General features: G+C 38.9%; 1 protein-coding gene and 1 long non-coding RNA gene across 3 annotated transcripts in view; one reads left to right on the top strand and one right to left on the bottom strand.

The window, feature by feature from the left end:
• SEC62 (SEC62 preprotein translocation factor) overlaps positions 1-5337 on the top strand; it is a 35580-nt gene extending 30243 nt beyond the window's left edge. For both annotated transcript variants that reach the window (XM_032783704.2, XM_075068402.1), the window contains exon 8: positions 1978-5337. In XM_032783704.2, coding sequence (XP_032639595.1) covers positions 1978-2447 — 470 coding nt within the window. In that variant the 3' untranslated portion in view covers positions 2448-5337. The remainder of the gene's footprint in view (positions 1-1977) is intronic.
• LOC142047184 (uncharacterized) overlaps positions 1-13242 on the bottom strand; it is a 39075-nt gene that overhangs the window by 7146 nt on the left and 18687 nt on the right. The gene's annotated exons all lie outside the window — the stretch shown is intronic.

The raw sequence follows: 13242 nt of genomic DNA, 5'->3' as shown, positions 1-13242 counted from the left end.
TTTTTTTAACCATCTGCTGCTGTTCATGGGTCTCCTGGTTGGCCTTGGCTGAGTTAGCGGGGTGGGCATGGCAAAATTGGAAGACTCCCACGGGTTCATTTCCGCTCTCTTTAGGTTTTGTTAAAATTAAGATCATCCTGCCTAGAATATGGGCAAGTCTACTAGAGAGCGCAGGACAACTAGCTGGCTCGGGTCAGATCCCAGAGATCCCGCAGAAAATGTGAGGCTGCGCCATTCTTTTGCTAAAGGGGGCCCCTGCACAACCCTGCCCGTTGCTTTCCCTCCTTCCACACCCCCCCTGGCTACCTGTCAGTGTCCCCCATTTGTGTGATGAAGTAATAAAGAATGCAGGAAAAGGAACACTGACTTTTTAGCGAGATAAAATGAGGGGGAGGAAGCCTCCAGCTGCTATGATGAGGACAGTTACCCAGCATTTTGCACCACTGCAAGGATGACAGGGATCATTCCCATTCCTACCCAGGTGCCCCCAGGCAACCTCACTGAGGCCGCCAGGAGCACTCACGGATGATGATGGTTTCCACCTTTGTGCCGCTGGCCATCAGAAAGGAAGGGAGGGAGCTTGGTGTTCAGTGCCGCAGCACGCATCTACCAGCAAGCATGCAGTAGATCATACGGTGACATTGAAAAAGGCAAGAAACTATTTTTCCCTTTCTTTCATGGGGGAGGAGTGGTAATTGACGAGTATACCCTGAAACCACCTGGGACAATGGCTTTAGACTCTACAGGCATTGCGGAGCTCAGCCATGAATGCAACAATGCTTTTCGGGAACTGGGTGGGAAAGCTCAAGTCCCTCATCCCCCTCCCCCCCCTCCCTCCATGAGCATCCATTTGATTCTTGGCTTCTGTTACGCTGTCACACAGCACTGGCTGTGGCCTCTGTCTGTCATTAGCCTGAGATTTTTCAAATGCTTTGTCATTCGTCTTGTAATGGAGCTCGATAGAACAGATTTGTCTCCCCATAGAGCGATAGATCCATATCTCCACACGTCCATGGAGCTCTTTTTGGATTGGGACTGCATTCGGCACCGCGTCGTGATAGAGCTCCAACGCGGGCAAGACAGAAATGAAATTCAAAAGTTCGCGCGGGCTTTCCTGTCTACCGCCAGTGACCAAGTTCAGATTGGTTTCCAGAGGCGCTCACAATGGGCACTGTGGAATACCGCCGGAGGCCAATACCGTCGATTGCAGCCACACACTTAACCCTAATCCACATGCAATGACCGATTTCAGCACTACTCCTCTCGTCGGGGAAGAGTACAGAAACCGGTTTAAAGAGCCCTTTATATTGATATAAAGGGCCTCGTTGTGTGGATGGGTGCAGGGTTAAATTGGCTTAACGCTGCTAAATTCGGTATAAATGCGTAGTGTAGACCAGGCCTCACCTGTTAAGGATTTGGGCCCAGATCCTCACATCTGAAATCAGTGGAAGTTAGCTTAATTACCTTTGAGGAGCTGGATGCAGGTAATCAAGCTTGCTTTTTGACTTGCTGGTGTGTAGCTGAGCAAAATAGTTCTTAAAAATGCAGATGGGAAGTCATTGACCCTCTTATTTTTCATGGAGACTTACAAACTGTAATAGAGAAAACTTGGTCTTTGGCTAAGATCAAATGATCATATCCCATTGCAGAGGAATAGACTTTTCTGTCTATTACCTGTTTACCGTTTCTAACTTTTATCATCAAACTTTGTATCAGACTTTTATTTTTGGGAGGGTGTTGAAAGATGGCACCTTTTAATTTCCCCTCTTGCCGCCTTCTTGATCACTACCACTAAGTATCAGAACATGCTGTTAGACCCATTCTTCTAGCTCAGGGATTTAGTTTCATGTGTATTTTGTGTGTTTTGTCTGTCCTCAACTTGATTTTGAGTACAGCAGGGGAGAGGCATCTAATGAACACGGTGGTTATATGTTGTAAATATTTATATAAAATATTTGGGACTTTCTCTCTTCACAGCCCGCTGCATTCTCTTCCTCATTATTTGGCTGATAACTGGAGGAAGGCATCACTTCTGGTTTTTGCCAAATCTGACAGCAGACGTGGGTTTCATTGACTCCTTCAGGCCCCTGTACACACACGAATACAAGGGACCAAAAACAGACTCAAAGAAAGAGGAGAAATCAGAGTCCAAAAAGCAGCCGAAGTCTGACAGTGAGGAGAAATCAGATAGTGAGAAAAAGGAAGATGAGGATGGAAAAGTTGAAGCAACAGGCAACTCAGGAGCAGATGGCTCTGGAGGAGAGCGACATTCAGACACAGACAGTGATAGGCGTGAGGATGACCGATCCCAGCATAGCAGTGGAAATGGAAATGATTTTGAAATGATCACAAAAGAGGAACTTGAACAGCAAACAGATGAAGGAGATTGTGAAGAGGAGGAGGAGGAAGAGGAAGAAGAAACTAGGCCTTTACATGAAAAATCCTAACTCACTATAGTTTTGAGACTGAATATGTGCAAAACAATTGGATTTTCTTCATTGGCTGATCACCAAAATGTAGTTACAGTAACATTCTTTCCATTTGTTTGAAATACACGTTATCCAAACAGTTTTATATCTAGTTTCTTCATTTTTAAAAAGCTATTAGCTTGATTACTTGGTACAATCTGAAGTCATTAAAACACATTTACAAAAGTTTTGTCAATTTGACAAGTTTTCTGTCAGATCCTATAATTTGTCTAGATAGTCGTCAAAACATACGGAAGAACTTAGTTTCCCTATTGTCATTTTCTGGTACTTGCATAACTTTTCAGTAAGTATAGCCTACTCAAAATAGCTTTGTAAAATGGTAAAAGTTGAATGACCAAATCTCACATTATTCCTAGTATATTCATTTGATAGCTAGTTAAGTAAAGCACTTCTTAGTTCATGGCTCTCTTGACGTTCTTCTTGATTTTTATAAAATTGTAAGAAAAAACTTTTAAGACAACTAGTTTTAGCAGAAGGTAATTTTAAAGTATTTTGCTAGACATACAAGCTGGTAGTGCTTATTTGGCTGCAGTGTTTTCAGTTGTGTGCAAATTGTGTACCACCAACTTAAGAAATCCAAACTGTTTTGTACATCTGGTTCAGAGAAAGATGTCATCTCAAGGAGGCAAAGGGAACAGCATAGTTTGGAAACTATGGCTGTCGTCTTTTCCCCCTCACTTCCCCCACTATCATAATTCAAGAAGAAATGATTCTGTACGTAATTTTAAAATAAAGCAACCCTTTTTATTTTAACTGTTAATTATTTAGAATTTTTATCCAAATTTCAGTTTGTATAATTGAAACCATTTCAGGGTGTGTTTATCAGAGAAACGCAAGATGGAGGACCTCACAGAATCTGTTCGTGATTGGTAGATTTGTCCCAGGAGCTTTAGTTTCCTGTCACTATTCCATGTATTTGAGTGAGTAAACTGATCGTTATTAAACAAAAGCAGATAACACAGCTGTCTGTATGCCTTAATGTTAATATTAACATTTTCTGTATTCAGAAACTGGAGTACTATATTAACTGATGAGTAGGCACATCTTGAGAGTATTAATTTGTTCAGAAGTACAGATAACAAAAAAGCTAATTCAGAAGATGACCAGGATCAAATTGTTTTCAAAACTGCTGAAGCAATTTGAATGTTCAGTTTGTCTCACACATCTTATTTGCTAGACTGTTGGAGAACATTTTGTGTTTAGTTATATAAGCATTTAAAAAGTTAAGACAACATAATTCCTCTGAATCATTCAATTTCAGACCAATTGAAATAGTGAACACAGATATTATTTCTCCCTGACATCACTGTGAGGAAAGAATGCTAGTTGTTGCTTGAATTTTCAATAGTTGACAAAACAATTTTCTTGAATTGCTCTTTTCCATTACCAGTGTTTTGAATGAAGATGTTAATTTTTCTGATTGTGCAAATATATACATTTTACATGTGCATTGATATGGTCTAATTTGCATAGTACTTCTGAATATTTATTGTATGGAGAACAGAGATTGGATCTGTTATGCATTTTTCTATTGATACAGATGAAATTTTTATTCACCTGTTCCCTGGCAAACTTTGACATTTGTGTGTTTCTGGTGTTTACAGTGACTTGTTTTAACAGATCCATGGCTACATCCATTACCTTAGATGTGCATGTGTAATGGGATAGTACACTGGCTCAAAACTCCTCTCTCCACTCTGTTTAGCAACTCTTTTCAACACCACACTGCCTTCAGGCAGAAGCTGATATCTGCCATGCTTGCAGTTCCAATCTCCGTTGCTAGCATTGGGAACTGAACTGCAGCCTTTGTGTACAACAGTCTTTAGCTATTTGGTTCTGTGTTGTACCCCTAAACACCCCCTATTATCATATATAAAATGGTACACATGCATCTTCCTTTCAGATGAGCAAGAACAGCATGGAACCCTTGCTTTTACTATAAAATGCAGGATGGTAAAACCATTTTGTAGTCTACATTGAAGCTAAATTTTGTCTTTATTCAAGTGAAACTCCCATTGAGTTCAGTGAATTAAAATCAAGACAGACTGACATTTGGCCTCTGTCTAGTTTTTAAAAGCCAGTTGGAGAACAGGAGAGAGAGAACAGGAGAGAGAGAGAGAGTGTGTAAAAAAAAATAAAATAAAAGTGTTAATACTTCAGTTGAAAATGGTTTTACTAATATTTGAAAATAAGGTCCAGCATTTTTCCAAGTAATTGGGCTATCCCTGTTTTGAAGCCTTTAGGGCAATGAATGTATCTCTATTTCCCCAGCTAAAATGAAATGACATCTTAATAATCCTGTTGAGAAAATTAAGTTTAATCATTCTAAGTTGGAATAATATTAAATACCTTTTTAGTAAAGCGGTCACCTGCTGTCTGTGCAGTGACCTATTTGAAATGAGCTTGTGATGGCAGGCCATTTCCTAGTTAGACAGGTGTCTAGATCTCAAAACCCTTACCAACCCTGGCAGGAGAGTTCATAGCTTAACTAGGCATGGAAATGGAACTATCTTCTAATCCACTGGCTCCCAAACTTTATTGGTTCATATATCACCTTTTAAAAAGGAACTTTGTGAACTGGATGGAACATCTAGCTCATGTACACATTGAACCCCTAATTACCCGTAACCCTAATTTGCAGTGCTCAGCTCTGAGACACATTGACAGGGTAACATGAGAAAGGGTGCACTATTGTTGGGAGCCGTTTTGTGGACAAAAAGTATTTCACTGTCCAATTCTATTAGATATGTCCACAAATACTAAATTCACTGTACTTATTTTAAAAATTATTTTAGGGTTAGATAGGAGATGCTGGCATATCAAATTGTAGCCACTCAACAACTAAAAAGAATCAGTGGACATGTGACATTTTGCATACACACTTCCAAAACAGACACAGGGTTCAAACATAGATATGGAAATAATGAAGGTACTGACCAGCATTCAGTTCTCTTAAGATACGTGGCTACTTTTAAAATCAAAGTATTTCAGAGTAAGTTGTTTCTACTCCCCTTACTGGTTTTGACTTAAACTTCGTAACTTATATGCCTGTCTAGTAGGATGACTTTAATGGGAACAACTTTATTTATATTTAGTGGAGCATTTAAACAGTTACTCTATTAAAATTTCCTTATTGCAATAAAATGTTAGTGGCCTCATTGATTTTCCTCCCTATAGCTATATAACAAGTGTAATAAAGTTACTCTTTTCTGATAAAATGTGATTACTATTAGTTTAACCAGTTTTGAAAATAAATTTAAAATTAATAAACTTAAACAGAAAACTACAGGTCAACATCTAGAGGTGATATTATACTGAAACCTGCTCTGGGTACAGGGTAGACTAGAATTTTCAATCTAATTTCTCTATCAACTAGTGCACATTAATTTTTTCTGATCTTTATCTGGTAATGTATAAAAGACTCAAATATTCTTAAACTCATTCTCAAATCAGTACTGTATGCATTAGAGAGTATGCCAGTGGGGAGGAGGCTTACTAGTAGCTGTGGAAACTGAGCAAATATATGATTACTAGAAATTTAGTAGAATTTATTAGACAAATGGGACATGACCATCCTGTGATGTGTGTCTCAGATTTTCTCATATAAATATTAAAGACTTTGTTGTTGCCCCACTTGAGGCCTGATCCAACTTTTAGTGAAGTCCATGGGAACTGGATTAGATCCATAGAATGTAATGTAGCTTCAAGAAGAGACAAAAGGGAAGGAGAATGACTCAAATGACTGGTAAATTACACTTTAGTTATGAGCCTTTTTTATGTCTGATTAGGGAAAGAGCCTAATAGCAGAGATGCTGTAGGAATACAACATTCTGACTCCTTGAACCTACAAGTTCATAATCCAGCTGTCTTGACTTATCACAGGGGTAGGCAACCTATGGCATGCATGCCAAAGGCGGCACAGGAGCTGATTTTCAGTGGCACTCACACTGCTTGGGTCCTGGCCACCGGTCCGGGGGGCTCTGCATTGTAATTTAATTTTAAATGAAGGTTTTTAAACATTTAGAAACCTTATTTACTTCAAATAAATTCTAAAAATGTTATGTATTACTAGCACACAAAACCTTAAATAGAGTGAATAAATGAAGACTCAGCATACCACTTCTGAAAGGTTGCTGACCCCTGACTTATTGCCTCAGCCTCCTGAGACAGCTAAGTTGCTTAGCATTTTAACATATTATCCTAAAATCCAGAAACTTATCACAAGTAATTTAATTGTTGGTCATTTCCAAATGAGTTTCAGACTTGTGCTGCTATCTGTGGTGAGGTGTTAAAAGTACCCATGCCTTGTTTCAAAGAAAAGGGAGTCACCCAGTGTCTTAACCAAACTATCCCCTCTCCCTCCCCACTGCCATTGTGCAGACCACTCAGACTTTCAACCTATTTTCAGATGTGTTTCAGGAGTGCTGTATTGGAAACCTTTTGGTTGAAAGATTTTGTGAGACTGTTGTTAGGCCTGGTCTACACTACGCATTTAAACTGATTTAGCAGCGTTAAACCGATTTAACGCTGTACCCATCCACACTATGAGGCCTTTATATCGATATAAAGGGCCTTTAAATTGTTTCTGTACTCCTCCCCAACGAGAGGAGTAGCGCTAAAATCGGTATTACCATATCGGATTAGGATTAGTGTGGCACAAATCAACGTATGGCCTCCGCGTGGTATCCCACAGTGCACCACTGTGACCGCTCTGGACAGCAATCTGAACTCGGATGCAGTGGCCCACTAAACAGGAAAAGCCCCGTGAACTTTTGAATTTCATTTCCTGTTTCCCAGCGTGGAGCTCTGATCAGCATGGGTGGCGATGGAGTCCCAAATCCAAACAGCTCCAGCATGGACCGTACGGAGATACTGGATCTGATCGCTATATGAGGAGGCAAACTGTTTCTATCAGAGTTCCGTTACAGAAGACGAAATGCCAAAGCATTTGAAAAAAATCTCCAGGCTACACAGTGCTGCAGACAAGTGTAACAGAGAGCAAAGAATCAAATGGACGCTCATGGAGGGAGGGAGAGGGTACTGAGGACTCCAGCTATCCCACAGTCCACAGCAGTCTCCGAAAATATTTACATTCTTGGCTGAGCTCCCAATGCCTGTAGGTTCAAACACATTGTCCGGCATGGTTCAGGGTATAGCTCGACAATTACTCCCTCCCCCCCACGTGAAAGAAAGGGAAGAAATCGTTTCTTGACTTCTTTCAATGTAACCCTATGTCTACTGAATGCTGCTGGTAGACGCGATGCTGTGGCAGTGAAGAGCAGTATCCGCTCCTCTCCTCTCCTCGGTGGCAGATGGTGCAGTAGAACTGCTAGCTGTCCTTGTCATCAGCCCGTGAGTGCTCCTGGCTAGCCTCAGGTGAGGCTGGCCAGGGGCGCCTGGTAAAAATAGGAATGATTCCCTGTCATTCCAGTAGATGATACAGAACGGCTGGTAACCGTCCTCATCATAGCAACTGGGGCTGAGTTCCATCAGACCCCTCCCTTTCCTGTGTAAAGAAAAGATTCTGTACTACCATAGCTGTGGATTCTGGCTCTCTCCCCCGCACCGCTTAATGTCCTGCCTGGACGTCATAGCAGTGGAGGCTGCCTCCCCTCATTTTATCTCACTAACAGTCACTGTTTCTTATTCCTGCATTCTTTATAACTTCAAGACACAAATGGGGGGACACTACCATTGTCTCCCAGTTTTTTACCAACTGGGCTTTCATTCTTAAATCAGAGGCCTAGTCTGCAACACTCCCTGTCAATCCAGGGAGTAAGAGAGTAGGATAGGGAATCAAACCCTTATGTCTTGAGAGGACAATGCAGAGGACTTTTACTGGACTAGCAGGTCAGGCATGTTCATCATCTTAACCATACCAAAATGCTAGCATTGTAAAACCCTGCTAATGAAATCTCACCAACAAAGAACATAGTTGGGATCTTACTGCAGCTGTTTCAGAATTCATGTATAAATGCACACCATGATGATATTTAGTAAATTAAAAAATAAATACATTGTATTTGAGACTAGCCTGATGACTGCTCTGTACAGTTGGTAATACAAAGTGGACAGTCACTCAAAAAGGGGGAGTTTATCCATTATCGTGCATGAAAATGTGTCTTAGTTGGGCTGTTCTGTAGAAGTATAACACTGAAGAAGTTAAGACAGTTATGCATTTGTATGGTCTGCTACAGTTGTGTTTTCCAAGGACAAACTGTGATTCAGATCACAGAAAGGAAGTATTTAAAACTCCTATGCAGTTGGCAAATGTGCATAAGTGATTGAGCACATATGTTTATGAGGTACAATATTTGATGGATAACGTTTGTGGCAATTCTATTAGGGCGATAACATAGTTTCAAATTAACATGAGTGGCTTATTCTTTTATATTCCATCATCTTTTTGACTTAATTTGTAGTATAGCTCTGTAATTTAGTCACACATCTCAGATGATGGGGGTGGGGGGCAGAGGGAGGGGATTTTGTTTAATTTATGCTAAAATGATTTTAATCTTTCAACCTTACAAAAGCAAACTAAAACATTGTGAAATTCCAAGATGCATCCCAGAAGCACTTTACTGACTTTTTATATAGGATCCCCTGTCAAATTTTAAGGTATGACATTTTGCAATGTTGTTTTTAATACACAGCAATAGTAATTCAGAAAGTTTAGCAGCAGGGGTGATACATTTAAAATTAAGTTTGGGATAATAGTGTTTCTTAATAGAATTCTTTCAAATAATTTCATCTTACAGCCATATACGTGTGCAGATGTTTGCAAATCTTGGTGTAAAAACTGATTGAAATATTTTAAGAAACTGAAATAATGTCAGTAGCAAAATTTATTTTACCAAGTGCAGATGTAAGACATCAAGTTCTCAGGCTGATGGCAGAATTAACAAAAAACACCATCTGGTTCAATAATTATCTGAAAATACCCATATTCTGATTTGTTTAATACCACTAGTTCCAGCTTTATTTTATCTTGTGTTGCACACCAGTGAGACTAGATTGTGCAAAATGAAGACTAGTTCCATCTGATCATTTTAAAAAAAGTGTTTTTGCATGAATAATGAATCTTTGAATTGTTACTAAACAAGCAAATTTTTTTGCGTATGTGTCACACGGTTATCAAGTTGCACATGTGACAGCTTCAACAGCCGTCACATAAAATCATAGAGCTTGTAAACATATGTTTTTGCTTCACAAAAAGCTAAAACTCAAGATCAATTTTCAATATGGAATGCACAAATTAACACTTTAAAATGCACCACAATATGTACAGTGTGACAAAATTTGCAAATAGCACGTTCTAGATATTAACTGATATCTTGGATTCAACCTTAAGGTATTCAATCATTTGATTAAAAGACTGGTTTCTCATAAAACCACAGTCTGTTGGAGGCGCAAAGCCAATGACATTTGAGGCATTCATATATTTTCATAAACTTTGAACAATGTCAGTGAGACACCCTCAATCTTGGCCACACAACAGCAGGGGTATTCAATCTTTTTAGCTTAAGACAGAAAATTTGAATATCAGCATAGGGTTATTAATGTGACAGTTCACATGGCGTGCACCATGTTGATCTTAAGAAGCAGATCTGTGGCATGAAGAGCACTCTACTTTGTACTCTTACCATTAAAAATCAAAACAAAACCAAAAGACAATAATCTTATAAACCCACTGTTTTTACATAACTTGATTATGGTGCTGTATGTAAAACATGAAAAAAGTCAGCTACACCATGCGCACTCTGAAAGTAACTAATATTATTTCCATTATTCTTTCTTATGCTTTGTTTAATATTATAGATAATGATATACAATACAGATTTCATAATGCATTATTTACTCCTATTTGATTTTTCCTTAAAAAAATGACTAAACACTACAAAATTAAGCATTTAACCTCCCTGCCTTTTGCTCACTTAATTTCTGTCAGAATTTAAATCATTGTAAAAAAATAATTGACCCCATTGTGCTTATTTCTTGAAATTCAAATTTTTGAGTAAGTTATGTGTTCATGTAGTCATGTCATTTTACATTACATCATGTGTTGGTCAGAAAGCAATGTAACTTTTTATGATGCATTGTAAATGACAAAACATGTTGCAATATGTTATATATATTGCTAGTTGCCCCTGATAACATTGCTTTTTCTGTAGTTGTTGTCGCCTGAGCAGCTTGGAAGAAACCAGATGACTGTGAGGGGAAGATGAGCAATTCTGTCTTGCCCAAACTGCAAATGTGACAACATACTGTTAAGAAAGGAGACAGTGAGGTGATGTGTTAATATATTATAGTACCCACAGATGTCCTAAATTTTTACAAATAACCTTGCTAAATTAAAAAATAAAAAATACAGAATCTCTTCCCATCTGAGCAGATAATGGGTAGTCCACTATTATCGCTGTACAAAGATGAGCTCTGTGTATTTTAAGCTAGTTAACAATCTGATTGGCTCAGGCTCCATGGTGCTTTATAATAAATATGACTAGTCTCATCCGAAAAAAAACAAGTACTATGTTTTGCAATTTTCTTCTAAATTAATTCTATAATCCCAAATCAGCTATATATTTTAATATTTTACATAGCATTTTCATCTCAAAGGATTCTGAAGTACCTTATAAACGACCAGTACATCCAGAGGCTGTTTACCCACCACACTGAAAAGCAGCCACCTCTAGGTGAAACATACAAGCTGTTTAACAGAGCACAGCAGTGCTACCTGACTAATGCCATATCTAATTTAAACTTTAGGGAAAATCCAGATAAGCAGAATATAGCTACAAATTGGATTGACCAGACCTTTATTTTGCTTCACGGAGGAAGGAATGAGTGATGACATTTACCCAGAACCACCCGCGACAATGATTTTTGCCCCATCAGGCACTGGGATCTCAACCCAGAATTCCAAGGGGCGGGGGAGACTACAGGAACTATGGGATAGCTATGGAATAGCTACCCACAGTGCAACGCTCCGGAAATCGACACTAGCCTCGGACCATGGACACACACCATTGAATTAATGTGCTTAGTGTGGCCGCATGCACTCGACTTTATACAATCTGTTTTACAAAACCGTTTATGTAAAATCGGAATAATCCCATAGTGTAGATGTACCCTTACTGTCAGACCTCTGGAAACCCCACATGCTTAATTTTTACATTTCTGTTAATTGGAACCAAACTGAATTTGGAATCACACTGGTATCAATCCAGAGTAGTTCTGCTGTCTTCAGTGTAGCTGAAATCAGGCTCTGTATTTGCTCCTGCATCTCAGCCACTCTGCCTCCACCTGTGATGGACAGTCAGTGAATGCTACTTTATAATTGGTCAGAGATTGGTGCCAAAACTCATTTCTCTTGGAGGCAGCATGTTCGTTTGCTAATGTGGCTTTTTAAATAATTCCCAATTACATGTTGACTTGAGTTTCATATCTGATGCCTTTTAGTATATCTTAACAGCAATCCCAGAAACACTTGCAGAGGTGCTGGAACAATTTTTAATAGTATGGTGCTGAAAAGCATTAGACGAAACTGTAACCCCCCTCTGCATGATGGAAACCATGCACTGAGTTGCTATTATTATTTCAAGCTAAGGGGTGCTATCACACACACACACACACACCCTGCCAGCTCTCTGTGATCTTGGGCTACTTGGAACTGTAAACTCTCACTTTTGCTGTCCTTATTTATCAGCCATCCAATGTAAGGAGAGGCTACAGTTATGATCAAAAAAACTAAAATCTAGTAGCTACTCCAGGCTGTAATATTTTGGATTATCAATGAATATTGTAGAATTATGTTTTGTGGGTTTTTTTGTTTTTTAATTAAAGGGTTCCTATCTCCATTGCTAGCATTGAGAACTGAACTATAGGCTTTTGTGTTCAACATTTTTCATCCACATGGTACCTTACTATTTAAAGCAGCCGTCAAACCTTTTGAATCCAGAACAAAAAGGAGATAATTTCTATTCAATGTACAGAACTAGGAACTAGAAACTCCTGTATTCTAATTCCAGCTTTGATACTGACTCATTCTATGGTACCAGTCAAACTACATAGGGCCAAGTTCTCTATCAACCTATCCAACACCATTGCAAGTTGGAGGCATGAGTTGCAACCCCATTCCAAGTCATATGATTGAAAGAGAAATTGAGTCTTAACCTCTCTGCAACATGAGAGTAATATAGTAGTTATTTACCTGCCATACAGGGGCACTGAGGTACGAATCATCCTTTGTAAAATACTTGGAAGTCAAAATTCATTTTATTGCTGTGCACATTTTTATTTCAGAATTGGTATGTATATGCTTTACTGCTGAACTCAGTTTATCATTGATTTTGATCATATGCCTTAAAGTTTGAGAGGACAATGGAATAAAATGGTGCAAGGCTGCACTGTACACTGAGTTATACTGTAGCTTTCTTATTTAAGAGCAGGACAAAATAACCCAAGCAATGCAAATGAACGAGTCTGTTTTCAATAGACTTCCTGTAACAGCTGGTATAATTTCACAGTTGCTTCCTGTTTTACTTAATGAACATTGGATGATTTTATTCATAACATAGCAACTGAACAAATATGAAAAGATATAGCTGCTGATTGCATATGCAGTCCATTATTCCATTGGTTGATAGTGGTCATTAGTGCTGAACTTACGTTTATTTAATGGAAGAAATGATTTCAAAGAACATTTATTACCGCTGCAAAGAACTTTAGAAAAAGTGTTAGCACTGGTGATAGA

Source organism: Chelonoidis abingdonii, chromosome 8 (assembly GCF_003597395.2).
Source record: "Chelonoidis abingdonii isolate Lonesome George chromosome 8, CheloAbing_2.0, whole genome shotgun sequence".
NCBI lineage: Eukaryota > Metazoa > Chordata > Testudines > Testudinidae > Chelonoidis > Chelonoidis abingdonii.
The sequence above is the reverse complement of the archived record's forward strand: the minus strand, read 5'-3'. Positions and strand labels throughout refer to the sequence as shown.